General features: G+C 42.0%; 1 protein-coding gene across 2 annotated transcripts in view; it reads right to left on the reverse strand.

The window, feature by feature from the left end:
- MAP7D2 (MAP7 domain containing 2) overlaps nucleotides 1–25,835 on the reverse strand; it is a 96,384-nt gene that overhangs the window by 34,562 nt on the left and 35,987 nt on the right. For both annotated transcript variants that reach the window (XM_054974095.1, XM_054974094.1), the window contains exons 2-6: nucleotides 21,761–21,838; nucleotides 14,861–15,024; nucleotides 9,513–9,627; nucleotides 4,310–4,420; nucleotides 1,956–2,078 (exon numbers count right to left, since the gene is read on the reverse strand). In XM_054974095.1, coding sequence (XP_054830070.1) covers nucleotides 1,956–2,078; nucleotides 4,310–4,420; nucleotides 9,513–9,627; nucleotides 14,861–15,024; nucleotides 21,761–21,838 — 591 coding nt within the window. The remainder of the gene's footprint in view (nucleotides 1–1,955; nucleotides 2,079–4,309; nucleotides 4,421–9,512; nucleotides 9,628–14,860; nucleotides 15,025–21,760; nucleotides 21,839–25,835) is intronic.

Below are 25,835 nucleotides of genomic sequence, written 5' to 3' on the forward strand. Positions count from 1 at the left end.
TTGTACTTCAGCAAGTGTTTAAATGAGATCAGTCTTAATACAGATTTAAAACAGTGTCCTTTTGAGAGACATTAGTAGCTTGATTTCTCATGGCCACTTGTCTAAGTCATATTCCTTACCCAGAGCAATCAGTACTAAAACTGATATATGGTGCTGATATTACTAGTAGAGATGGGCATGAACCAAAATACGAACTAAAGTTCTTCACGAACCAGGCCAGTTCGTGGTTTGCGGAACAAGGGTTCGTCAGAGCCCATTTCTGACGAACTGTGATGAACTTTAAGCCGGGTTGTTTGGTTTGTTTTTCAGTTCGTCACTGTAGACAGCCTTGCGCCAATCAGACAGTTTCCTAGGCATGCACTTTCTGCAGTAGAGGTGTGCACCCAGCTGCTTTTCTGCTGATGGGAGTGGGATCCTTCATCAGCTGAAAAAAGCTGCCACTGTTTAAAAGCAGCAACACTTTTCTTGTGTGAAGCCTCGTGCAGTTTCAGGCTTTCAGGGCTTTGCAATTCACGTCACACTTTTTTAAAAAAACTTTGAGCAGGCGTAGTAATGTTGCGATGTTGGAACCTTTCCTCCCCCATTTGCTGGTTGGGCTGTCCCCTGCCCACTGGAGAGGCAATTGGTGGCGGAGTTCTGGGGGAAAACATGTACTTTTCATGCTTGTTCCACTCTCATTTTTTTAAAAAGCTAAGCCAGGAAAGGGTTAAAATGCTGCTGCTTCATTCCCCTCTGGCAGCTTCCCTGCCACTTTGTTCCCAAAGGGCTGTGCAAAGCACTTGGTTTTTTTCTCCTTTTGGCAAAGCCAGAAACATGGCTGGGACGGTGGGAAAAGCAGCCATTTAATCCTTTCCTGGCTTTTAAAGCCAGGAGAAATGTGCAGTAATGTTACTGTGTTACAATATTACAACCCATTCTTGCCTTTGGGGAAAAAAAGAGACTGCTTGCATACCCTGGAGGAAGGAAGCCAATGGAGAAGCAGCCTTATGACCCTTACCTTACTTTAGCTCCTGAGAAAAAGGAGAGCTGTGGCCATTTGAAAGCAGCTACACTTTTCTTGTGCAGCAAGAATGTTACTGTGTTAAAGTGTTGCTGCTTTCAAATGCTGGTAGTTTTTTTCAGCTGATGGGGGATCCCCCTTCCATCAGCCCAAAAGCAGCCAGTGTTTGAAAGGGGGAAATTGGAAGCACACACCCCTATTCTGCAGACCTTCTGCTGCCCCAGAAGTGACGTTTTCATGAACCAAACGAACCGGTTCACAAACTGGGGCAAGTTTGTGGTGGTTTGTCAAATGCCACAAACTACACGGATCAGCATTTTTCCAATTCATGCCCATCTCTAATTACTAGCATTAGAAATAGCCTTGAATTAGAACACTTTACTACCTATACTCATTTTTATCGTCAGTTAGCATGTTTAGCTATTCATATCTACATACAAATTATTACTGAAACACTTATACAGGCAATAGCAAGGACCTGCAGCTCTTCCATTTTGGGAGGCTTTACATATCATAAACAGAAAACTCTACCAGAAAGAAACAAATGGTTTGGACATAAGAACCAACTATGTTTGCCACAATATGAATGAGCCTCAGGAATCTTTGGGCTCAGGGTGGTTCCCTTTGCACTCATATGCTACCAGCTCATTAGTTACTTTCATTTTTTGCAGCAAACTCCAATTTGCCTTTATATCTGTTGGCAATTTTTTTTGTCTTCATCTTACTTTGGAATCTTGGTTTTCAGGGAAAACCAGTTCTGGCATCATGGCAAACTATGGTTGGCTACAGACTCAAAAACAGCTATTTAGTTGGCCACACATGAAGGGAGAAGAAAAGGGGCAGGTAATAAAGCAAGCTGGAATATCCCCCAGGCTTCGCCTACCCTTACAGCTGAACCAGCGTGTCTACACATTCCTAAGTGTATTTCACACATTCCTAAATAGATTAAGTTTACCTGAATCATTGTTCTGCTCAGAAAGCATTAATGAACTTCTGCTTCTGGCTAAAGAAGCTTGTGTGGGAGTCAACAGTCGAGAAATTATAAAGTTTTCCATTGGACTAAGGTGCATGCGATGAGCTGAAGGATGGAAGCAAATGGAAAACGTTTAACTTAAAGTGAGGAAAAGCCACTTTTGAAAACATGCAAGCAAATATAATGAATGACCAAACAAAAGAAAGCTAGAAATGTTTGTAAAATAGAGATCTTGTCTGAAAGAGTAATTGGACTCTCTTTCTTTTAAATCAAACTGTCTAATGAACAAAATGTACTCCAGTATGAACTTTTTTTGTGATTAACCAGAAAAAGGCTGCACATTTCCCCATGTTTATAAATTAAACACTGGACTAACAGTACAATTGGGATCTCATTAATTAAGCTACCAACACCATGGAAAATACTTTTCTGTATTAGGTAACTTTGGGCCCACATAACTATATATGACATTCTCCATCTCTTATATGTAAATCTAATGTTGGCTTCTAAATTAATTGCATTTGCTATATCCCTATGTTACTCCTTCAGTATGCACATTTGATAAGTCTTCATATAATTCTAAAAATTAAGTAGGCTGGTTCACAAGCTGCTACTTTGAGACAGCAGTTCAGTCAGTCAGTTGCTAGAACTGTATTCTAAGCCCTTCTGCCAGAACAGCCATCAGCAATACTCCTGCACTGACTGCTGCCCTATCCCAAACTACAGTGCTAGCTATGCTAATTTTTCAGCTGCGGTGGGACATCTTCCAACCTTTCCACGTGGCAACCTATGAATTTCTAGGTCACAGAAACTGTGGGAGGCCTGGGCAATCATGCACTGGCATAATCTGCAGTGTTGGTGGTGATGACTTGCTGGCAGGCAGGGAAGAACAAACTGGCTTTGCAAAGGTTGTCAGGAACAAGAGAGGATTTTACATCCTGTGGTAAAAAGACATTTCTTGAACATCTGACACCCCAAAAAATCAGGCCATGATGCAAAGTGCAACTAAATGGAACTATGTTCCACAGTAATCAGAACAACATACTCATGCACAGAAGGAACATTAAAAATCCTTTAGATCTCTAGCCTTAAACGAAAACAAATTTCCATTTAAAGTATGCAGCAGGGGGAAAAGCTCTCTTATGAACCATATTAAGAAAACAGAAAACTATTTCTTCAGTCAAAGTAATCAAACTTCAGCATTCATTCATATTTTTGGGTTATTGCTATTATGGAGCAGATGCCTACATCCAGTAAAAACAACTCTTGTGTGGAATTTAGCCCCCTCCAGTATAAGAGCCATAGTCCTGCGAAGTCAGAGGTGCCAGAATGTCCCCTATCTCTAAGCCTCCCCCCGCTCAACCCTTTTCCCTGACCTAAAATAGCTCCAAGGAATTGCTATTTGCCTCGTTGGGGAAACTTGTTGCCCAGCAGCCAGGGGACATTTTAAGTTAGGTAAAACAGCATAAATAGGAGACTTAAGCCCGCTCTTCCCACTCATCAAAGTCTGAACCAGGCCCATGTGCACCTCTGAGAAGTTCCCAGCATGGAACTCCCTGACCACATCTGTTGGCATGACTCAGGGAGTACACATGGTCTTTGTAATGCCTGAATTTGCCCCATCAGCCATTGCCCCATTGCAGATGCAAACCTGAAGCTTAAAAAAATGGCTTGCTTACAGCCACATAGTGAGTTTCTAGCAGAGATGATGTTGAATCAGGGAATTTCTGGTTCTTGGCTCTTAGCCACAGTGCTACAGTAGTTCTGTTCAGTTTGTGAACTGAATGTGTTCTCCTACCATTCTGCACTTTGTTCTACTCCAACATAAAATTATTACTTGAACAGAGCAGAGTCTCCTGTTTTGAATTTACCCCCATGCAGCCGCAGGTCTCCAAGACGGCAGCATTGGTCCAGGCAAGCTGCACAGTTATATACTGGGAGTAAAGCCTTTAAAAGCAAAAAAAAAAAAAAAAAAGTATTCTGATACTTTTAAAAACATGCAAAGATGTAGCAGATTGTAATCCTGAAAGCAACTAAAATAAACTGATTTATGCTAAAATTGTGCTTTGAGGACTTCTTTAAAGTGTTCAGGTTACTCATGATAATTTTACATACAGCATTCTTCTCTATAGAGAGAAACCTGGTTTAAACTAAATACTCGTAACTACTGTAACATTTACATTGATTTTTGCTAAACTCTACTGCTACAGAAGGATTAACAGATCAGGAAAGGAAAAGGAAAGCAATGGGCAAGTGTGTGAGAGAGAGAAATGCATTTTTAAAACGAAAGGAAAGATTATTTCTGGTTGGACACAATGAGAAGCACATTCACTTGCCTCTGTCAGGGGAATATGTTATTGTTGCTGTGGAGGAGGAGAGACGCTTATTGATAGGGGACTCCATTTGCTTTGGCAGATTCATTGTAGAAGCTGAAAGTTTGTCACATGCTGCAGAGAGATGCATTGAATACATTTATATTCATTTCACGGTGCTTAAATGTTCCCAGAGCTAACCTTTCACTTTGTCACCATGGACCGTGTGGTTGGATCAGGACTGAGGGCTGGAGACGCCTGGCAATCCTATAAGCTTCAGTTCAAGATAGAGTATTTCTGTTTGCAAATTTAACATTACGTTTTAAAATTAAAACATTAAGTTTTAAAATATTATGTGTATTGAAGGCCAACAGAACAACATGGTACTAAACAAAACAAATAATGATGCTAATAATGCAATGTTCCATTGGAATTTATGCAAAAAGTATGAGCTGCTGTCCACGAAATAGTGGTGGGAACATAAGCCCAAGAAAGTTGTTTAAAAATGAGAAAGTTAAGATCTTGTGGAATTTCAAAATCCAAACGGATAAGCAATTAGAGAACATAATATTCCAGATATTTCTGTGGTTGAAAGTAAGAAGGTCGAATTGATCTATGTGGCAATTCCAGGTGACAGCTGAACTGAGGAAAAAGAGATTGAAAGGATAACAAAATATCAAGATCTAAGATTTGAAGTTCATTGTTTCTGGGAGAAACATTCAATCATTATTCCAGTAGTGATAAGAGCACTAGGTGCAATTCCAAAATTGCACCTAGTGCCTAAGGTGCACCTAATTAGTGCCTAAGGAAATACTGGCATAGCCATTATAACAACTAGACAAACAGCTGTACTACTTGGAACATGCCACATACTAAGGCAATACCTCACTGGCTCTTAGATTCTTACATAAAATCCAAGTTGGTGGACTGTGGAAAAATAGGTAACAACAACAGTGGAACTGCATCATCTTGTGCAACATCAATTTTCAGCTGCAGACTTTCCATATTTTCTAATTTACAGATAATTAATAACATACTAGCATTTGGGGTCCACCAATTTACTCACCAAAGTCCAGCGCAAAAGAAAAAAGAGCTATCCTCATCTTTCTCCTCCCAGGTATGGGATCAGGCTACAGCCTGACTTCTATTTCCCCACTTCTATTTTCTGTTCTATGCCTTTCAGTTTCCTTTGCCCCAACACCCCACGTACAGCATACGGCAATAAAGACAGAAACAAATTATGTGGGTTCAACGAGTTTCTTTATTAACTTTTAAACTGCTGATCTCTGTCAAACGCTTATACTATAAGCTGACTATTTTGAGGCTGGGCTGCAGTAGACATCCTCCTTGAGTGCCCACCTGGCAAGTCTACCCTGGCTCCAAACCTGGCTGGCAATTTCTGCCTGCCCTGTTTATCATAGCCTGCACAGCTCCTGTGCTGAAAGGTGCCCAGCTTCATCCGCCTCACCTGATGGGCTGCAAAGCACCTACCAGATTCAGGAGATGACACTCAGCACCCAGGGTGCTCCTTCACAGCACCACCCAACTACCCGGCATATGATGGCTTAGTCTGGACACCCTTCCATCACAGAGATGCTTCAGGGTGTTTGCTGATTAACCTTATCTATCCTAACCGGCCCTACTCCTGCGAAACAAGGGGATTAGCCTATCTTAACACCCCTTACCCCACCTGCTGACAATTATGTCCTGCAGGTCCTGATGAAGATCAGCTACATAGAGTCGCAACCTTCCTTAGGAAGGTGAACCCCATCACTTCTGTACAGGTGTGGCTGATCAAACCTAATCAAAGGATGAGAAATGCTAGCCTCTCCATTTGTCACAACAGCCTTTTTAATGGCCATGTCAGCATTCCTTCTGGCCTTCTCAATTGTAGCTAGTTTGTTTACACCCAAACCAGCTACAGTTCAGGGCATAGATGTCTAATTTGTTCAAACATGCCCTACTTATGAGTGCAGCTCCTGTTGCCTGCACTGATTCATTCTCACCTAAATGGATAACCAGAAGATTGGGGCAACTGCTCTCTCTCAAAACCTGGTGGAGAGAAGGCAGGAGCCGGCCCCAAACACATCCCCCCCATTTGCTACACCATCTGATGTTTGCAAGAGGGGACAGGCCGAGCTTTGACCCCAATGCTGGCTTTAGGCCTCCTTTTTGCCCCAAATGAGGTCTCTGATGGGGCTTCATGATCTGCGCACACCTGAAAGAGACTGCTATTTGCTTCCTAGTATTTATATTATATTTCCCCTGACCTGGATAGGCCAGGCTAGCCTGGATGGGAGACTGCCAAGGAACTCCACGGTCACTACACAAAAACAAATAATGGCAAGCTACATCTGTTTGCCCCTTACTCTGAAAATCCTATGGGATTGTCATAAATTGACTCACCTCACACTCATGTATATATTTTACCTCACATTCACACATTACATTTTCCCAAATTTTGTTTGGTGGGCCAATAAGACAGAAAGAGAGAGATGCAACTATCCCCTTCCCCTCATTTGGAAGACAGGAAATTGCAATCTTTGAGTTATCCTTAAGTAACACTGAATTAGCTTGTTTTCCTCAGGACACCTGTACTCATATAACCAAAGAACTAGCATAAATTAGTTACGATATGGCCTGTACTTTTATCATTCTATATGCTGCATTGCTTGCGCTATGCCAGCCTGGACAATTTGTTGTTCACCTTGTAATTTAATTTTGTATTCCTAGTCCTATTGCATTGGTATTCAATTTTCTTCTCCTGCTTCTAGCACATTGTTCATTTGCACTGTTCATTGTATATCTTATACTATATGTTCACCTTGTTGCTCACATTTTCATTCATTTCTGTACCATTAGTCCTACTGCATTGTTCATTTGATGTCCTTTACTGTATAATTACATTCTTTCCTCTTTCTGGACTCTGTAATTCACCTTGAGTCTCAGTAAGAAAGGTGGGCTATAAATAAGGTAAATAAAGAAAGAGAATGGTGGATGGGCTGCCCACTGTCAGCTTTCGTCAGCAGGTCTTATGTCCACTGCAGTATTGTCCACTAATGCAGAATTTACTTTTTCCTAGAATAAATGGCAATCATTATTATGGCAGAATATGATATGGTATGCACCAAGGTAGTTAATCCCAGTGCCTACATAACTTCATCCCATAGAACTCAGTGATAGCCACCGAGAACTAGACTAACCTTTACCCTAGACTGGGTCCTACTTCTTAAACCTGCAGTAGCGTGTCACAATGGTGGAAAAGAAACTGTATACTGGGAACAGTGTATCAGAGAATGTTGGGATATATACACAAACATAGACACACAGACACACACACACACACACATGTATGATACCGTGGCTTTGTTGATGAATATATGGACAGTTTTCATATGAACACCTGCAAATGTCTTGAATGGACAATTATAAGTCACAAAGGTGTAAATGGATGATGGCAAATTGCAGAAAAGCAACAGCATCCTGTTATAACATTGTTATAATATAAAATGGTTATAATCATAAATAAAATTTTGGTATCTAAATCATTGATTTATATGTGTGAATTCTAAACATGAGTATGGAAATACTGAGTTGTATTGTCAAACTGGTTTTTACTATTTCTAATCTCCACCACACTAATAAAAGGTTAGATTCCTTCAGCAGGCTAAATCACCTTCAATAAAAGTTGTACTCCAATCTATAGTGTTTTTATTCCAGAGTAAAAGGTTTTAACTCCAAAATAAAACTCCAAATAATTATTAGGTAATACACTAATGATTCCTGCAATATAGTAATTTGAATTAAATCTAAGTGGTTATCTTGCATAATTGAAATTTTTAAACTAGTTCATGCCTACATACATTTCACCTGCAGAAACTGCTCAAAAGACACATGATACATGACAACATATGACACATGTATGTGTTCAACACTTGAACCCAAGGAGATTAACCTGAGGACTGCAGAGAGTGGGGAACACACTATCTAAACCACAAATATGAGTTTGGAATGTCAAGTATGCATTGTTTCAGTGTGGAAAAGAAGATACACAGCACCGTAAGTGCATGGGTACAATCCATCAAGCCTCCTGCTGCACAATCTCCACTCCTTTCAATAGGGTTTGGTGCACAATCCCTAAGTGGAGAAGCGGCAGCAGAAACAGCACTCAAGGGAAACTGTGTCCTGAACTCCTTATTAGAATGCCACCAGGAGTCAAACTGAAACAGCAGAGAACACAGGGGTTGGGGAGTGGACAAAAATCAGTGCATGTGTTAAAATGATTTGAACAGCTATAGACGAGACACTATGGCACTGTGAGTCACTCAAATACCATTGGAGGGATCAGCAGCAGCAGTTGAAGCCACAGAGACTGGAAGAAGGGTGTTGGCAGCTAAACTTAGAGGGGGTGGGGTATTTTCTGATTCACCTACACAACAGAAAAGAAATCAGAGCAAAGAGAAGTGAAAGATTACTGGAAGAGGAATCCAATGCATCAAAATCCCCCAAATACACAAGGATTTTAAAAAAGATTATTCCTGGAAGAGCTAAAAGATTTCCTTTTCATGATGCCAATGAATATGCTGCCTCACTCTGAAAATCATACTCCTTTAGCTTTAATCAGAATAGATGGATGGTAATACTTGAGGCAGCTGGGTTATCAACAGAAAAAGATGTTTTGTCTAAACGCAACCTATTGGGTAAAGCTGCTGAATTTAAACAAATCTGAATGATTTCTGAAACGCAAAAGCTTATATATGGTCAGTGGTAAAGTAGCTTGCTTTGAAATAAAACCCCAAAACTAAAAAAGCAGAAAGAGCAAAAGATAGAGGAAGAAAATTTTGCTTTCAACTGTGAATACTGCTGCATCACTGAGAAGCCTCCTGCGATTTTAGGAGTGCCTGAGTTAAAAATAGATTATGTTCTGCAGAGTCACACAGAGCAGACAGCTATTTGAGAGACTATTCAGAGAACTGGTTTTTTTCAAGTTGTTATTCCTGATATATTATCTGCGTACACAAAGTTTGGCAGTGGCTTGTTTCCAAGACAATACCAAGGCATGAAATTTGCTACGCAGCAACAACAAAACCTTTATTATGCATCTCACAATAGCCTCTCTCTCACATCATAGATACTATCAAAACAGATTTCCCCCTAGCTTCCCCCCTCTCCCATCAACACATTTGCAATCTGGAATCTGCAATGCACCCAAGCTCGTTCCACTCACCATCTCTTTCGCCAGAGCCTGCAGCCAGTGCTCCTCCCCATGACCATCTCTTCTGTTTTTGCTCTAGCTGCTGACTACGCTCCAGGGATCTCCGCATCATAGCCTCTAGTCGTTCCTGGGTAATTAGTATAAAAATAAAACATAAACCTGGTGATTTCAAGCCCCTGACATAGAAAATGTTTATCCTGACTGCACATAGAGACAATAGTTTAAAGCTTCCTGCACCATCACAATCAAAAGAAATGAACAAAAGAGGCATCTCTTATCTATGCACCTCCAAATATCTGTATCCTTTGTCTGCAGTAACTACTGAGGTCACTACAGAGGCTGAAGTTAGAAGCGCAAGTTACATCACCTCCGAGCATCTGCTCCTACTGGCAAGACTGCTGCTGTGGCTCTGTCTGGGCTTAATTTGTTTAAGAATAATGCATGACAAGCATTAACTCTGTCATCTCAGCAGCGCTCAATTTCCTCCTTCAGTGGCACAGCTCAGATACTGCAATGATTCCTCCCCGACCACACACAAATCTTTATAAAGGTTAAATGTGCAATCAACATTTAAAAGATTCCCAATGAACAGTGAAGAAAATGTATATAAAATGGTATTAACTATTATTTGCAATTGCTCTTTTTCCTGCTAACTAGAAGTCCATCAAGGGCCAGGAGATGGAAAGGTCCATTCATTTGTCCAGTACTATTAAATAACTACTGTCCAGTATCAAATGTACAATTCTTGAGCAAGGTGACAGACCAAGCAATGGCTGGCCAACTTTAGGGATTCTTGAACAAAACAGATTATTTGAATCCTTTCCAATCTGGTTTTGGGGCTGGTCATAGGACTGTGAAATGGCCTTGGTTGCTGAGAAGATGGACAGGATTAATGCAACCTGTCAATTCTCCTGACCTCGCAGCAACTTTTGATAACATCGATCATGGTATCCTCCTGGACTGTCTTTTGGGGTTGAGATTGGGAGGCAGTGTTTTGCAGCAGTTTCAGTACTACCTTAAAGGTAGGTTTCAGAGTCTAGCACTGGGGGACTGTTCCTCTGCCCCTCAGCCTCTGGGGTTCCACAAGGTTCTGTCTTGTTCCTGATTATTTTTAACATCTATGTAAAGCCACTGGGAGAGGTAATCTGGCAATTTGGGCTGAGTTGTCACCCAACTGAATGTGGATAACATTCAGCTCTATCTCGCACTTCCAGCAGATCCCTGGGGGTGGGGGGGGGGGTGTAGAAACTGAACAGGTGCCTGGAGACAGTTTTGGAGTGAATGACGGCTAATAACCTGAAACAATTCTGCCAAAATATAGGTGCTACTGGTATGGGGAGGGGAGTTTTAACCCAAGAATGGGGCTCTCTCTCATTCTAGATGGGGTTGCACTCCCTCTAAAGGAGTAGGTTTATAGTTTGAGGGTGCTGCTGGATCCCGGCCTTGTGTTGGATAAACAGGTGGCAGTTCTCATGTCATGTTCCATCTACACTGGCTACCAATTTGCTTCCAGATCAGGTTAAGGTGCTGGTATTGCTCTTTAAAGCTTTGTATGGCTTGGGGATAGCATACCTTAAGGAATGCTTTATTAGTCTACCCATGAGTCTATCCTCCACTCTAATCATCTTTGGAGGCCCTGCTTCAGGTGACCCCACCATCTGAGGCTAGATGGATGGCAACCCAAGAAAGAACCTTCTTAGTAGTGGTGCCAAAACTTTGGAGCTCACCCCCAAGGGAGATTTGTCTGTCCCCTGTCATTGTCTTCCACTAGCAGACAAAGATTTTCCTGTCTCATTTTGTGTCTCCCCAGTAATCTTTTATTAGCCCTCCTCCCTGGTTGTATGTGTTTATATGTCTATATGTTTCCACTAGGGGTGTGCACAAAAAAAATTGGTAAACCACGAAAAAAAAAGTCTTCCCTGAATACCGAATTGTTTATGTAATTTGGTTCAGTAATATAGGATAAATTTGATAAAATACAGTCATTGTTTCCTATGGGAAACTCAATCTAGGGTGGGCTGGAGGGGGGGGGGGGGGTCATTTTTCAAGCAAACTTCACCAAATTTACAGGTAACCTACTCCTGACTGTCCTCTAAAGACTCCCCAAGTTTCATAAAGAATGAACCCCAGGGGCCAATTTTATGGGGCCCGCCGAAATGATGCCCCTAGTCTCTCTCATTTTTCCCTATGGGGAAAACTATCTGGAGGCTATCCAGCGGGCTGGGGGTGACATTTTTCAAGCAAACTCCACCAAATTTGCAAGGAATCTACTTTCAACTGTCCTCTACAGAACCCCAAGTTTCAGGAACATTGGACCCCAGGGTCCAATTCTATGGGCCCTAGGTTCCAAACCATGAAACTTGGGGGGGGGGTCCTTTAGAGGACCGTCAAGAGCAGGCTCCCTGCAAATATGGTGAATTTTGATTGAAAAATGACCCCCGTCCAACCCACTGAACACCCCCCCCAATTGATTTTCTCATAGGAAACAATGGCTGAATTTTACTGAATTTTACCAAACTAATTCAATAAAAACATTTGAAATATTGAACCTAGTTCAATATTCACTTTTTTGATCTGGAACACCCAAATGTCACCAAATCAGCCAATATTTGGTATTTTAATCAAAATACCAAACTGAACTTTACACTTCTAGTTTCTATTGTATTCTTAAATGTTTATATATACATTTTAAATGCTGTTTTAAATGTTTTAATGTGTTGTTCATCACCTTTGGCACTGTATTTTGGTGGAAAGGCAGCATCTAAATGTTTTAAATAAATAAATAAATATTCCTAACTCCTCCTCCACCATTTCCCTTCTCTACCTCCAACACTCCCCCACTCCCAAGCAACAACATTCTTGTACTGAGTAACAACTCTGTAGCCTTCATGTCACACAGACTGTACTTTTATTTCAAACCTTGTTCATCCTTTTTTCTTTTTTTTTTAACTAGTGGGCTGCAGACACCAAGCTCATGAGGTGGTCTGGGACAAGCGGAAATCTTTTACAAAATATCTCAAATAATACATAATGAGACAAAGGAAACAAACACATCATAAAGATGGCTTCTAGCCCAACTTTGGGTCTGATGTGATTTTTTTTTATATGAAGGGCAATGTTAAGATTGGGTGCTTTGTACAAAGTTAGCTTCCTTATATTCTCACCATCCATCAATATGGAAGAAGGATCTATTACATGAAAGTTACTGAAGTATTTCCACTGATAATATGCATTGAGATGTCACTATAATGATGCTGTTCTTAGCAAAGTCTAGAAAGATCACAGCCAGACAACAGAACACCACTGGTTGTCACCTATAGCTCCCAGCTCAAACCCATCCAACGTATCATCAGGGAGCTACAACCCATCCTGGAAAATGATACCTCTCTCTCAGAAGTCCTGGGTGGAAGACCTTTCCTTGCCTACAGACAGCCCCCCAACCTTAAACGACTTCTCACTCACAACCATGAATCGGCCAGCAGAGTCACCAGCACAGGTACCAGGCCCTGCAACAGACCCAGATGCCAGCTCTGCCCCTATATCTACCCAGGGAATACAATTACAGGACCCAATGGCATCAACTACACTGTCTCTGGCTCTTACAGCTGCTCATCCTCCAATCTGATATATGCTCTCATGTGCCAACAATGTCCTTCTGCTCTGTACATTGGACAAACCAACCAACCTCTACGCAAAAGAATAAATGGACACAAATCTGACATTAGAAATGCCAACTTCCAAAAACCAGTGGGAGAACACTTCAATCTACCAGGACATTCCATCAAAGACTTAAAGGTCGCTGTGGTTCAACAGAAACCTTTCAAAAACAAAATCCAACGGGAGGCTGCTGAATTGGAATTCATATGCAAATTTGACTCTGTCAAGCTGGGACTGAATAGGGACTATGAATGGTTATCACATTACCACAGGTAACAGATTTCCTTTACAGAGGTGGGGTCTGGGGGAGCTCAGTGGCACCTGGCGTGGGCTTTCGGGAACCACAGATCTCTTTGTCAGATGCATCTGGCAGGGAGAGCTGTGGTTATCGAAGGCCCATACTGCATTGGAATTGGATGGTCTAGCTGTTTGGCTGCTACAAACTAACAGGGCAAACTCCTTTGAAGCCAACTGATACACACACCAAAAGGAGATGTTTACATATACTAGCAAAGGAATGTTTTGATTGCTCCCTCCCCCTTCCTCCCCCTAATTGCCTCTTCTCCTCCTCTTCTGTGTTTGTCCAGTCTCTGTATCAGGCATCTGACGAAGAGAACTTGATTCTCGAAAGCTTATGCTACAATAAAATTGGTTAGTCTTAAAGGTGCTACTGGACTCTTTTTGATTTTGCCACCACAGACTAACACGGCTAACTCCTCTGCAGCCAGACACAGAGAACACAGCAGACTTACAAATATGATATAACCATTTGACTTCATAAGTCAATTTCAACAAATTAAATTATGTTTGGAAAGCTACAAATTTGCTAATAGAGGCTCATTCCCACCAGAAATCTTACACCATGTTGTGGATAGCTCAGAGTACTCCCAGTAGATCACAGGATAGTAGTAAACTCCCAGCATGATCTCAAATTTGCACTTCAAAGAGTTTAAGCCTGTTTCCCAAGAAGTTGATGAAAAATGCTCAACCAGTGCGATGGATTTCTAGTAGTAATGATTTTAAAAATCCAAATCTCAAATCCTATGTAAGGATTTAAAAATCCAAATCTACTACTGGACTTTATACATCTGTATTTTTCTTGGGTAAATTCTCCACAAGATCCCATCTGTCCCTCCTCCTTGGCTCATTCTTCTTTATCTTGCCTATATCCAGAGACTATTCTAGCTTCTGTTCTGTGACAGCAACGATTCTCTTCCTGCCAAAACCAAATAACTCTTTCTGTTTCCAGACCCCAAGTTAATATTTTTGTTAGCAAAACTGACCTCTAATTTCCCTTGGTAGGTGCATTGCTGACAATGTTCTATGACTGAAACTTCTCTCCACATTCCATGACACTGTAGCAGCTCAGACAATAGAGGCAGCAGGGCATGCAGACAGATCAGAAGATACAGACTGGCTATTCCATATCACCCATTAAATATTTAAGATTGTCACTATAAACTCATACTATAGGGAAGGATAAACACCTCAAAAAAAAACACCCTAGGTTAATCTCTGTTTTCTTCAGTTAAAAGGAATAACTTGTAGGGAAAAAACTACCAACCAGAGTGGAAAATACTGGATTTGATGGATCAGTGGTCTGAGGTGGTATAAAGTAGTATAATATTTTCATATATAGTTTCCCAAAACTCTCACCATAGCCTGTCCAGACATTAGAGCATGACAACTATTATACCGCCTACCTCCTCTTCTCTGAGCTTCTGCCGTCTCTTTTCTTCAACTGCTGCCCGCTTTTGTTCCTCTCTCTGCCTCTGTTCTTCCATTTTCCTCCATCGTTCTTCTATTTGTTTTTCATACTGAAGCTTTGCTCTCCTTTCCTTTTCCAAGATTTGCTGCTCTCTTGCAGCTTAAATAAAAGGAAGATATTTTTATTTTATTTATTCATGTCATTTATAGTCCACCTTTCTCACTGAGACTCAAGGCGGATTACACAGTGTGAGATTAGTACAGTCAATATCAGGAACATTTCCATAAACAATGCCACAGAATAAATAGATACAAGTTCACAAAGATATAGCATTAGTAGGAATCCAGTACAACACAGTGGTGAGATCTATGGTTTCTAACTCCGTAGATCATCTGAGAACGGACCTTTGGACACTTACCGTGAAGGGTCCTTCTCCTCTGAGGAAAGGAGGACATCTTGGGTGATTCCCACCATCCAATCAGGGAGGCAGGAACTAACTTTCTTCCTCTTCCTGTCTAGCCTGTGGGACTACCCTCTCTTCAGTTCAGGTGACTCCACAAAGCAGTAACATTGAATTTATCATTCAGCAACTGTCAATACTGAGAGAAAAAACACCTGTTGCATTAACATGTACTATAAATAAAGCTTAACCCGGAGGAGGTAGAAGAATGAGGCAGCAGGGTAGAGAAGGAGACCCAGGGAGGGCAAGATGTCCTCCTTTCCTTAGAGGAGAAGGACCATTCACGGTAAGTGTCCAAAGGTCTGTTCTACCTCTGAGGCGGAGGAAATCTTGGGCGCTCCCAAAGCAGTTTCCAGTTTCTGGGTGGGATGTGGTCTTCGTCCATGATCATGCACTGCAGTACTTTTCTACTACAGTTAGTGTCCGCTGAATCATATAGATTTGATTTGTAGCATCTTAAAAAGGTCAAGACCGACAACCTTGTTGCTGCCATGCAGACTTCTTCTACAGAAGTGTTCCTGTGTAATGCTGCACTGGTAGTAGCACTCTTCAAGAGTGAGCTGGCATTCCACAAGGAAACTCTATGAAGAGTTTTTTTTTTAAAGGAGTTTCAATAGTGTATGTTTTGCTATTGGCACCTACCACTGCTGAAGACATTTTCTTCCCCAAATTGAGGGGAGATATATTTAAGAACAGTAAGACTGACTTTCTAATTTGTACTGTTTGGAGCAGATAGGCCTTGAGCCTCCTTCTGACATCTAGGTTGTGTCAGAGCCTCTCCTAGTATATTTAGGGTACAGGTAGAAAAAATGGTGGCCTTATCTCTTGCAAACTATGCAGTTTGGAATATGCTTTTGGAAGACAGTACGGGGCATCACCTTACCATTGGGAAAGATACAGAGTTCAGGTCTGACTAAATCTTCTGATAGATGCGAACATAACAAGGAAGATAGTCTTCATTCTCAGCCTTCTCAGGGGAACATCCTTGATCGGTTCAAATGGATGTTTGGTCAGGGCTGTGTAAAACGTCTACTGAGTGAGGGCTTCCCAAAGAGAGTTGTAAATTCTGAGCATCTGACGAAGAGAACTGTGATTCCCAAAAGCCCACGCTACAACAAAGCTGGCTAGTCCCAAAGGTGCCACTGGGCTCTTTCTGAAATTCTGAGCATAAACTGTTTTCTGAATGCTAGAAGAGTGTTGGCCACCTCTCAGGAATATCCCCATCTTAGGAAGGTGTTCCTTTCTATTTCCACACGGTTAAGTAGACTAAATCTAAATGAGAGAGCCAAATCTGTCCCTGCTGTAACTTGACCGGAGAGGTCAGTAGGATGAGAGGTGGAAATATCACCATCTGTTGGATGGTGAAAAGGCATGGTGTTACTGGTAAGGGTAGTAATACATAGAGGAGGCCTAATGGCCACTGCAATGTCAGGGCATCTGCTTGTTGGTAGAACAAATCTTGTCATGTACCCTGGTAGCTGATGGCTGTGTTGGGACGCACACAGGTCCATGAGGTGTTGCGAAGTGCAATGTTATGAGATGTTTCTTGAGGGACTATTCCCCTGTTGTCCCCTCAGCCAGTCTGCCTGGGCATTGGATATGTCTTTGGATGCATACAGTTCTGATCAAAGCTAGGTGACCATCCTCCCAGGTAAGTATCCTTGCTGCCACCTTGTGTCGCCTCTAGGTCTTGATTCCCCCCTGCTTGTTTATATATGTTTTGTCTGCAACCTTGTCCATACAGATCTCTGAATTGGAACAGGGCCAGACAAATTGCTCACCTTTCTAAGTCATTGATAGGAAGACATGTCTAACCTGATTCTTACTCCTATAAATATTTGTTGTTCTTGAGGGGTCATGAATCCTTTGCTTTGAATTGGGTTGGTGACCTTGGTTTAGATGGGTTTTGATCTGAAGTGGTATCTGAATGGGAAGATCTGTCTTCTCCATGATCTGTTGTTAATGAGATCTAAGAAAGGTCTGAAGTGGTCTTGCCTATAGATGACCCCAAAGGTACTGCATTGTAGATGGCCACTAGCAAACCTATCCATTTCAGTAGTGTTGTGAGAAGGGCTGTCAGAATTGGTACACGGAGGTATGTTTCTGTGAGATCTGTAGATGTTTTGTGTTCTTCTGATTGATTGGTCACTGCGACTGAGTGTAGAGTCTCCATTCAGAAGTGATACAATTTGATAAACTTGTTCAAAAAACTTGAGGCTAATAGCACCCTCCAGTCCCTATTCTTTTTAGGGACTGAGAAGAAGATTGAGTAGACCCCTTTCTGGTGGGCAGCTTTCAAAATTTTATGGAATTGCCTTGTGAGACTATTTGTAAGGCCTGCCTGCCAACCTAGGCTTGATGGTAAAGAGTAGTTGGTCTCTCACAGGGACAGCTAGAAAGTCCTGTCTTAGAGATCTGGGAGAGGTTGGACTGAGAGGACTGGTTTATTCAAGGCCATGTAGCAAGTTCATGGCAGCATTGAGATTTGAACCTGCAGAGTACTGCATCACTGCTCAGTTACTTAACCACTATACTACAAGTGGGGTCTTGAAAGGACCCCCCTTATTAAAGGGCTGCCTAGATTAACCCCAGGATGGCCATTTGGAATCTTGTCTGGACCTTAGTAGCGTGTGTTGTGAATAAAAAGCTGAGGGCCAATGGATCGCCTCTCAGAATGAGGGTTTCTGGCAACACATTCTTCTGTCCTAGGTCTCAATCTAGATCTTTCCCAGGGCATCCCCAAATAGCTTGTCTCTCTGAAAGAGGTAAGCCAGGACGATATTTTTAGAGTGTGAATCTGCTGGCCATGCTCTTAGTCAAGCGTACCAGCTTGCAACTGCTGTCCAGACCATAATCCGGGAAGAAAAAGGTAAATGTATCCAGGATGACGTCTGTCTTGAGGGTATTGGCCCATACATTTCTGTTTGCCCTTTCAATGGGGGCAGCTATTGTTGTACAGGAGGAGTTGGATCAGTTTCCAGATCCATACTCCTGACACTCTTGAGGCAATTGAGACAATAACTGTAGTCTTAATAGTCATGGTCAAGGCCTCGTACACTCTTGTTAGCATGGCCTCTCTCCTCTTGTCTAAGTGGTCTCTGACTGATCCTTACCCATCTTCTGGCCAGAGCCCAGATGACTGAAGTGTAGCCACTGGAGTTTCCATTGCAGGACCTGCAACAACTCATAGCAAAAAAGAAAAAGAAAAAAAGCAGAAGCTCTTCCACAGAGCTACAGCCTTACTCATGGAGGGAGGAGGAGGTAGACCCACACTACTATTTCCTCCCTCCTGGTTAGTCTTAAGAGTTAAAAGGTCCAAAGACACCAGCAAATTTGCGCCCTTTATACATTACCCATCTGACAGGGAAAGGCAGGGCTAAATCCTGTTGTAAAGGCAGGGCTAAATCCAAAGGGGAAAGGCCTGCTGTAAAATCTCCAGCCAGGAATTGGCATGGGCCCATTCACATGGTACCAGGGGTTAAGGAGATTCCTGGAATCTTTTTAGGGACAAGGTGCTTCTGACTGGCAAAGTAACAGGATGGCTGACAGGATTGCAGGGGACAGGCTATTGTCAGGGTGACTCACGGTTTCCTCAGGCCCATCTCGGCTGGAGCTTTGCACGGTGCCTCTTTGTTCCAGATGATCTTCTCCCGCAGGGAGAATGGCAACCGCACCTTCAGGTTTGCACAGGAAAGATTCTGCCTCTGCAGCGTTTCCCGCCGATCAGCGTCGCCCTCAGCCAGCTGGATGGGGCGCGCTGCCTTTTCTACCTTAGGGTTTGCATGAGAAAGATTCTGCCACTGCAGTGTTTCCTGCCGAAATGGAGCTCCACTGATCAGCGTCGCCCTCGGCCATCTGGATGGGGTGCGCTGCCTTTTCTGCCTTCGGGTTTGCACGAGAAAGATTCTGCCACTGCAGCGTTTCCCGCCGAAATGAAGCTCCGCCAATCAGCGTCACCCTCAGCCAGCTGGATGGGGCACGCTGCCTTTTCTGCCTCCCGGCGATCAAGACGGGGCCATTTGGGAGGCTTAGGTTCAGCCTGAGGCTTTTTCTTGCCGGGGGGCCGCGCAAGCCTTGGAGGATTGCCGGCCCCGGCCGGTTGCATTTCTGCCGTTGGCAGGGCGGTTCCATGTGAGCAACCTGCTGTCGGTTCTAAGAAGCTGTCTTCTGAGTCCGAAGACTCCCTAGATTCCATGGCTCCTTTTGCCTTTTTCCCCTCAAAAGAGGGAAAAGGAAAGTGAAAGTAAGAAGACAAAGGACAGGAGGCACAGTAAAAAAGTGCAGTCAATAGAAGAAAGAATTAGGCAATAGAAAAGATTAAGGCACTGTAAAAGAAATCTAGCAAAAGCTAAACAGAATAGATAAAGAGTTAAGAATGGAATGTAGATAGCAGAGCTAGCCTAGCATAGAACTGCTCTCCCTGGAGGCAGGAAAGAACTGAAGAGAGGGTGGTCCCACAGGCTAGACAGGAAGAGGAAGAAAGTTAGTTCCTGCCTCCCTGATTGGATGGTGGGAATCACCCAAGATGTCCTCCGCCTCAGAGGGAGAACCCCTCCCTACAATACAGCCTTCTTATCTGAGTAAAAAGCCTTTTTGAATAATTCAGTTTTGCATTGTTTGCAGAAAGCCAGGAGACTGGGGCTCTCCTAACCTCCTCAGGCAGGCCAGTACATAAAAACAGAAAGAGAATGACACCTACAAGACAAATATCTTGATGATGGGACACTATGCTGTTTTTATGTCCTTGCAACTATTTTTACCGTTATCCACCTTGAGTGAGGAGATAAGATGGGATATAAATATTTTAAGTAAATATAAACATCTTAGTCCACAAATACACACAGCAAAGCACGAGACCAATGGATCAAAGGATCGCCTTCTGACTAGTTAACTAAAAAATTCAATTCAAAAGCAGAGTTTAGAGAAGGAATACAAGTTAACCTCTTTCTTAATGTATAAACTGCTGTATGAAGAAGTCCTCCAGAACTTCCAAGAGCTGAAATGAGCTAGCTCAGGCAGCACTGGGGGCTTAACTACACACTATGTGTAATTTGTTTTTACTCTATCTCTGCCCCAGATTTTGTTGATCAAATGTGCATGGGGAATTCCATATTCAGAACTGAATGCCTGAGCATACAGGGGCCCAATCTGAATTGGGACCATGTAGGTGGACAGCAGTTTTTCCCTTCATGCTGCTTTCCCAACCTGAAATGATCCCAGAGAGCCACTATATGTCCTACTGGGAAAACTTGCATGCAGTTGAGATGTAGCCCATCAGTAAGAGCAGGGCAAATAGTGGCTCCTTGGCATGGTTTTAAAATGGGAAAATGGCCCTGGAGGAAGGCCTAAGCCCCCTATCATCACGGCCTTGATTGGATCCCATAAACCTAGGAATTCAGTTCTAACAAAGAACTCCTAGCAAATGTCTAGTAGAGATAAGACCCAGGGCAGGCACGGCGGTGGTGGCGGCGTGAATTATGACAACATATAGGCCCTTACAAATAGAACAGAATTAAACTTCATCTGATCCTGGACAGTAGCTGTCTGTTCCCCATACCTTGGTGTCTTGATTTTTCAAAAGGTAATGAGCTAATATGGGGGCCACCCTTACGTGGGCCAGGAAGTCGAGACACAGACTGTAGGACAGTAGAAGAAAAGTCCCTGCACAGCATGCATTTCTGCCAAGATCCTGCACAGTCCAGGAGAAGGTAAGATTGAGAGGAGAGTGCAGGGAAATTGCTTCTCCTCCACCTCCACCCTAGCTTTACTCTTGATTAGTACTTCCTTGTTTTTCGCCATTTTATTTCCCCCCAAATAAAGACCCTTGACTCCAAATAAGGACTAACAACATGTAATACTGGACATTCATGTTCTGGTACCAAAATGTGGTATTAACCTGTGAGATGAAGATATAGGTGGACTCAGGTTTAGGCCAGGTCTACAGTACTGGGGAAGCAGAGATGAGCTCTTCCTCCTGTACAACTTTCCCAATCAGAAATGTTTCCCAAGAACTTGTATACAATATGAAAAAGAAAAAAGAGAAATTGCCAGATCTACCCTCCCTTCCTCAGTTTTGGCAGTGGAGCCAAAAGAGGGCCTGTTCCAGAGAACATTGTTGTACCTCTATCAAGCTTACCAAGCCCCCACTGGTTGGGGGATCTCTTGCTGTCACTGGGTGCTTCCTGCTGCTGGTCAGCTGGCCAGTGATGGGAAAGTGATGGGAAAGGGAGGGGAGAGAATGCCAGCAGTGTCCCAACGAGCTGATGTCATTCCCTGTGTGCTCAGAAATGATGCCAGTGTGTCCCTTGGTGATAGGCTGATGCCTTTTCCTGACATAAGGGGAGTAATATCAGTGCATTGGCAACAGTAAGGCCCCCTGCCTGTTGCTAAGGGAGACATGGCAACGCTAACTACCATGGAGACAAGGTCACTTACCAAGATACTTTTCCCTTTCTTCTCTTCTTTCCCTGGCTAGTCTTTGTCTTTCATCTGTTTTCAGAAACCCATCCACAGCTAGTAACAAAAAGAGAAAAAAATGATTAGTAGCAAACCATGGCAAATAACTAAAAGTTACTTTTTAAGGGTTTTTTAAATTATTATTTAGGGAAATATTGCAAAGTTCATAATGACTTCTTAACTCATATTCACATAAAACCACCACAAAATAACCCTTCACCCAATCAAAGGCTTCCAATATTCCAACTGTAGGCTGATTTTACTTGTTTTCTTTAAAATTTCATGTAGGACAGACATTGAAGAGCACATTGCTATAGTCCAGTCCTGTGCCTTGTTCTACTCATCCAAGCAGCATTTCTACTTCACTGATTTCCCACCATGCTGAGCCCCCATGCTGTTTCAGAGGGTCCACTAACAATTCTAATACTGTTTCTGACTGAGCCTGTATGTTAAACTTGAAAATTCAACTCAGTTGGCCCACAATGAAGTAACTGCACTTAATTACATTTATACAATGTCAAACTTAAAAATATCAGCACCACCAGAAGTGAAATCAGATTCTAAGGCAATTCCAAAATACCAGTATGACTGCAGGATTAATACATTGACATACATTGAAGTACGTCATGTTACTAAGTGACATATTACCAGAAGAAGAATGTGCTCAGAAGTGAACATTTTATTATTGTCTTAATTAGTCATATAGATCCAAGAATAAGACTGCAGCCTTGATTCGTTTTTTTTTCAAAAGGGCAATCAATTTGTCCCAGCAGTGCTTAAGATTTTTCAAGCAACAGTTATTTCTCAACTGTTGTACAGAATTCCTATTTGGATACAGTCCTTTACTAAAAGAATCGAGCGTATTTACTCTGTCTTCCTGCATAGGATCCTTGGTTTATCCAACTCAGTGTCGTTGTTTACCCTCTGTAAGGAATTGGATCTGCACCTGATAGAATCTTGGGCCTGGATCACTACGATTAAATTTTAGCTCCGTCTTCATTTTCGATCCTCCCCTACCAGCCTAATGGCTCAACTTCTAACTGATCCCTTTATTTCAGATTGGTCACAGGCTGTAGTGGAAAAGATTGGTTCCTTAGGAATCGACTTGGAACCTTTATATAATAGTGGTGAGGAGGCAGTTCTGCAGGTGGTCAAGAGGAGAATTTGGAATATTGAGGCGCAGACTATTAATGCTGGCAGCTCCGGAGTCAGCTCCCCTCATTCACTGTCCCTCTATCCCTCGCATACCACCATGGCGGCGTATATTGTTGATCTGATAAACCCAGTGTTTAGGAGGGCTTTTATGTTAGCGAGGTTCAATCTCTTTCCCTCAGCAGTGGTCACAGGCAGATACGGGGGTATTCCGTATAGGGATAGACTGTGTACTCTGAGGGAACCTGATTCAATCTCACATATTCTTTTTCGCTGCCCCAAATATTCTGTTGTGTAGTTTATTGATTCGTCCCCTTTTTCCTGTGCAGAGGGATTTTTTGGATAAGGATCTAAAATTTTTCTTAGCAGACAAGAGTCCAGCAATAACTCTATCTGTTGCTGAATTCTTGGCTTATGTGTGGAAGTCAAGGGTAATATTTTATAAAGCCTCCTACGACTGTGCTGTATCTCGAGATAATTTTGCTGTCTGGGGACATGATTGTGCTGCCCTATGAACTTATTCTACAACATTTCTTCTGTTCCGTCTGTATTATTTATGCCAATAAAGGTCGTTGCTGTGTGTTCCATATAAATTCTCTATGCAGGTTTCTACAGCAGAAGCAATTCCAGAATAACAAGCAAGCCAACAGCACCCCTACTCATAGATCCAGAGGAGTTAGCCGTGTTAGTCTATAGTAGCAAAATCAAAAAGAGTCCAGTAGCACCTTTAAGACTAACCAATTTTATTGTAGCATAAGCTTTCGAGAATCACAGTTCTCTTCGTCAGATGCATCTGACGAAGAGAACTGTGATTCTCGAAAGCTTATGCTACAGCACCCCTACTGACACACATCAAAAAAGAGTAAGCGATACATAAATGGACAGGAATAGGTTTAGGGGTCAAGAAATTCAGATATTTAGGGATAGATATAGTTAAAAATGTTAATAAGATGGTAGAGAGGAATTATAATCGGACGTGGAACACAATATTGAAAGAAATGAGGAGGTGGGGCAAGAAGACATTAAACATAACAGCTAGGATTAATATAGTGAAAATGTTCTGGACCCCAAAGTTATTATATTTGTTTCACACGATACCTTTAGAAATCAATAGACAAAAAATTAACAGTTGGAATGCGAGAATAAAAGAATGGGTCTTTGGCAGTAAAAAAAGTAGGGTTTCTAGATATTTCATATATGCTCATAGATCTGACATGGGATGGGGTGTCCCAGAACTGGGGAATTATTATGAAGCATTTCAAATAAAAACATTAATGGAAATAGGGGAGAGAAGTGAACAAAAATGGGTTAGAATCGAGAATGAGGCAAATAAAAGGGTTGGAAGATTTGGAGTATTTACAGGAGGAAAGTTTAAATACAGTATGTTAGAACTGGGACCGAGAAAAACAGCATTAATGATTTGGAGGAAATGGCAACCGAAATGGTTAAAGGGAGTATCTAAACAAGTATTATTAGAGGCATTGGATGAGGAGGAGGAAGATGAGAAATGGTGGAGATTATTTAAACAGAAAGGGTACACTAGATTGCAAGATATACTATGTGGGCAGTCACTTAAACCATTACAAACATTACATGATGAAATAGGAAGGCAATATTGGTTGAAGCTAATAGGTCTACATAATAGACTTAAAAAGATAATCGAAAATAGGACTCTGACGGCGGGGGAACCAATGGAGGAGTTATTAAAGGTGATGATAAACACAAAAAGAGGATTAGCAGGCAAGATATATAGAAGGATGATGTCTGATAAAGATCGGACAAGAACCCTCCTTCAGGGGAAGTGGAGCGTAGAAATTAGTCTAGCGGATAGAAGGGTTGACAGAATTATAAAAGGTATACAGGAGATAAAAGTGCATAAATTCAGAGAGCTGGAATTGAAATTCTACACGAAGTGGTATAGAACCCCGGCTACATTAGCTAATATGTTCTCAAGACTAAGTTCAAACTGTTGGCACTGCAGAAACGGGAAAGGATGGTACTCCCATATGTGGTGGGAGTGTGCAGAAGTTAAAGCTTTTTGGGAGAAGGTAACAGAGCAACTTTATAAGTTCTTCGCAATAAGACCAAAGATAGACGTAGAATTGATGTTAGGTAGTACTTTAGGTCAAAAAGATATCAGAAAAGAAGGACAGGACTTATTTAAAGCGATGGTGCTAGCCGGTAAAGCAGTAATAGCATTTGGTTGGAAAGACAAAACTAAGTGGACGGAACTAAACTGGCAGGATTATTTATTTGAATACATTCAATCAGACATTATAGCCATAATTAATCAGGATGAGTCATGGGAATTAAGAATAGGAAAGATTAAGGAAAAATGGCATTTATATTTAAAATGGGTCATGGAGGGTCAACAACGGGACGTTCGGTGGAAGCTCCTAAGCTTGTGCCCCTGACTAGAAAGGATGAGTAGCTAAAGGGAGGGCGGGAGGGATAAGGGTATGGAAATACAGATGAATAACTTGAATGGGAAATAGTCATCCAAAATACACTAAAACTCTCAACCCTCCCCGGCTATAGGATACAATATCTTCGGCGATGAATTAAGTGAGGAGGAAGAGGAAGGAGAATCAAGGAGGAATAGAAGAAGGAGAGGACTCAGAGACTAACTCCTCTTATCCGGGTGTGAAGAAACAAGATAAATAGAAGAATGATTCTTACAAGGGACTTCTGCCGAAGATATAGAAACTGTATATGAACTTATGGGGAGGGGCTGGGCAATGGGTATATATGTACGGGAATAAGGATGTTTCGAAGGAAATGCACAAAAAATATACAATAAAAAAAACATCAAAAAAGAGTAAAAAAGAGAGATAAACAGTATATTGTGAAGAATAACTTAATATGTAGCTTAATCTTTTACTCTTTGCTCTTGTATACTATG

This window comes from Eublepharis macularius, chromosome 3 (assembly GCF_028583425.1).
Source record: "Eublepharis macularius isolate TG4126 chromosome 3, MPM_Emac_v1.0, whole genome shotgun sequence".
Classification (NCBI taxonomy): domain Eukaryota; kingdom Metazoa; phylum Chordata; class Lepidosauria; order Squamata; family Eublepharidae; genus Eublepharis; species Eublepharis macularius.